Genomic DNA, 3,531 nt, shown 5'->3' with positions numbered 1-3,531 from the left:
TAATTTTTTATATAAAATACGATATAAATATATAAAATTTAATATTTTATACAATATTAATACAGGAATATTCGGATATATATTTTTTATTATTTTAGAGGCAGCTGGCAACACGATAAAAATCATAATAATAAAAAATTCTTAGTAAAAGGATTAAGGAAAATAATTGTCCAATTAGGAGGATAAATTATTCTTGGACTAAAACAGTAAAGAGTTGGGAGAAACACTTTAATTATTCTTGGGCTCTTCCCAATTTGTTGACCTTTTGTTGTTTTTTTGTCTCTCATTACTGGGTTAAGAGTTTGATCGAGGAGGAGGGTTTGAGAAGATGATAGACTTTGCTCGGGTGCAAAAGGAGCTTCAAGAATGTAGCAGAGAAAAAGACTCTTCGGGCATTAGGGTCTCTCCAAAATCAGACAATCTTGCTCGCTTGACTGGCTTCATCCCCGGCCCCCTTGGCACTCCCTATGAAGGAGGCTCCTTTGAAATCGATATCACATTGCCTGGTAATTCGCAATTCAAAATCATTTGACTGGTTCAAATTTCTTGTTTTTCTTTGCATTAACTTTCATGGGTTTGTTTTGGTTTCTGCTTAGATATCTCTTTTTTGGTTTAAAAGTGACATCTTTTTTTTTTCTTTAAAAATTGGGCTGAGGGTAAGGGGTTTTTTAATGGGTAAGTTTTTCTTGTTCAAATTTTCAGAAAAAAAGATGAAATTTTTATCCAGGTTTAGGTTTTCTTGTGAGTTTGTAGTTATAAAGTTGGGACCTTGAGCTTGTTTGTAAAGTGATAAAGGATTGTTCTTTTGACTTTAATGTAGGTAAATACTATCAATTGGCTGGTAGTTTAAGGAAATTTAGCCGTGTTTGAAATGGAATGGATCATTGCTTACTGATATTTGTTGGTGACTGATTTCAATTTGCAGATGGGTATCCGTTTGAGCCGCCCAAAATGAAGTTTGTGACCAAAGTTTGGTAGGAAAAATATGCATCATCTTGTTTTGTCTTCATATTTTTTTATCATTTGCTAATTGCGCAGGATAGTTGAATTGGTTTTCTGGTAATGTAGTACATTGTCGGTGTGATTGATGGGCCAATAAAGGCTATACTTAAAAAAGGCCTAAGGAGAGTGCAGAAGACTTGGTTAATTGCTTTTATGCATGTTGTGGTCGTAATCCTAGTTTCTGCGGTTCGGTTCCTTTTATAAGTTGGTTGGATGAAACAATCCACAATCTTGCACATTTGTTTATCCTTTTGTGCTGATGAAATAATTTAATTAACCTTAACTTGTGTATGTAATCCTGAGGATGCACAATTGTTTGTTCCGCTCTTTTTCTCACTTATTGCATAGCTGAAACAGTGTGAGTCCTTTTCGAAATTTGTGGTCTTGGTTTGTAGCAATAGTTAGGTTTGCATTAAAGTTATTTCCTTTCTTTTTTTTTTCCCCTTATTTCTGAGCAAATACCCTAAATAACATGTATAAATAATTTCCTCTCTTTTTCTGCCTGATAGATATGCAGCACTATGTATAAACATTCTTGTTGTTTGAGGATGTTGAAAGGAAAAAAGAAAAGCAAAATGTATCATGTTGCCAATTGCATGCCTTTGAAACTACTTTGAGTTAGTACGAATGGCTTTGTGTACCCCTTGAATATCTTTTGCATTTGAATTTCAGATGCAGAACTTTGTTGAGTGTGATACCATAAGCAAGATGATAAGTGTAAGATTTGGTGGTCTTTTTCTGGAGTCCTTGCATTGATTAAGTTTTATGCTTGAGTTTATCTTAGGGGTCAATTATTGGCAAGTTATACCTATTGTGCTTTATGCATGAGCATAACATGACAAATAATCAAGTAAGTTCTGATGGTGATCAACTTTTCGAACTTCCTTGTGTTCTATTACCCACCGAAGGCACCCAAACATTAGCAGTCAAAGTGGGGCGATATGCCTGGATATATTGAAGGACCAGTGGAGCCCTGCACTAACTCTTAAGACAGCTCTTCTTTCTGTCCAAGCTTTGCTTTCTGCTCCTGAACCTGATGATCCTCAAGATGCTGTAGTAGCTCAACAGGTTTGGTTTGCTCGATGTCTTTTCCAATGTTTCTTAACCAAAAATTTCTTTCTTTTATTGGCCTTACATGAATGTGCAAGAGTTTGTAGATTAAACCTATATGCTGTCAGTCCAGCTTGAATGCCTCATTTTAAATCATTTCCATTAAAGTTTTTATCACTCTAGCCATTGACCTTTTTTCCCCTACTCTAATGCAGTATCTGAGAGAGTATCAGACATTTGTTGGTACGGCCCGTTACTGGACAGAAAGTTTTGCCAAGGCCTCTTCTTTAGGGGTTGAGGAAAAGGTTTGTATTCTTTATGCATCTAGTCATCTAGATATTCATAGAAGCAAGTAAATTCTTTCATGCGAGGTGGCATCCCTTTTAACAATAGACATTTACATTGTAGTAGATACATTCTTTGAATTGCTTTTGGTAATGGGCTAATTTTTGACAATTTTTTTTAATGAGCTAAATTTGCTAAGCCAGAATCGGATTGGTACAGGTGCAACGACTTGCGGAAATGGGTTTTTCCGATGGTTTGGTGAGAAGTACTCTAGAAGCTGTTGGCGGTGATGAAAACCTGGCTCTTGAAAAGCTTTTATCCAGCTGATCTGTGCTGGAGCTGCCACTTGCTCTACTTCTTTAAGTTAATTTTCACCTACCTGGTGAATCTGAACACTATACAATGGCACAAAGAATTATATCTGAATATAAGCATTTTCATTTACTCTTAAGTTATGCTGGCTTTCTTGAAGATTATTTGTATGCTAAGACCTTTTGATTAATTAATTACTGAATCTTGGAAATAGGTAAATTCCAATGCTGATTGAAGTTCAATCAGAAACTTTTCTCCTAGTCTTTCCATGATTATCTTTAATCTAAAAACTGAGTCGGGAAATTCTGTGGGATTACCAAGTTTCCCAAATCAGTTGTATTTTGTTTTGTTTTTCAAGGTAGGTCCAAAAAGACGACGTTGCTTTGGACCTTAAGGAGGAAGTGAGAGACAGAAAGAGGGAAGGAAAGGGAGAGAGAAGAGAACTCAGGGAGTCTGGGAGGCAGAGAGAGGAGGGAATGGCTGCGTGCTGTTTCTTCCACCAGCACTCTCTCCACTGGCACCAAACCGCCATTTGCCATCTTTGGTTTTGCCCCAAAACTCTGAGGAATTTTGTGAGGAAGGGAGAGGGAGAGAACAGAGTCAAAATATTAGAGAGGGAAGATAGAAGTCTGGCATGGGACAAGGAGAGGCCTTGAAAAACACTGGTAAATTAAAATAATTCAAAGGGATTCAAAACCCCTTTCAACTTTTATTATGTAGTGTTAATCTGTAGAATTGAGGTTGAAGGGTACGTGAACCTGCCATTTTATGCAAAATGCAAGGAAAATGTGCAGTTTGACTGATATTGCACTCTTATACCGTTCAGGTTCCAACAGCTAAAATTGCATGCGTTAGCTCATCCTAGCTTCAAATGTGATTTTG

General features: G+C 36.6%; 1 protein-coding gene across 1 annotated transcript; it reads left to right on the top strand.

Annotated features, from left to right (window-relative positions):
- The first annotated feature begins 216 nt into the window (after positions 1-216).
- Positions 217-2,862, top strand: LOC111314066 (ubiquitin-conjugating enzyme E2 27-like). Its single transcript, XM_022915074.2, has 5 exons — positions 217-506; positions 926-974; positions 1,911-2,070; positions 2,268-2,357; positions 2,557-2,862. Exons 1-5 carry the CDS (start codon positions 329-331, stop codon positions 2,662-2,664), a joined length of 585 nt encoding a protein of 194 aa, XP_022770809.2. The 5' UTR covers positions 217-328; the 3' UTR covers positions 2,665-2,862.
- Positions 2,863-3,531: the final 669 nt, after the last annotated feature.

The sequence above is a fragment of the Durio zibethinus genome, chromosome 9, assembly GCF_047325235.1.
Source record: "Durio zibethinus cultivar Kanyao isolate XHJ-2024 chromosome 9, ASM4732523v1, whole genome shotgun sequence".
Taxonomy (NCBI): domain Eukaryota; kingdom Viridiplantae; phylum Streptophyta; class Magnoliopsida; order Malvales; family Malvaceae; genus Durio; species Durio zibethinus.
Note: the sequence above shows the minus strand (reverse complement) of the source record. Positions and strands in the feature narration are given on the sequence as shown.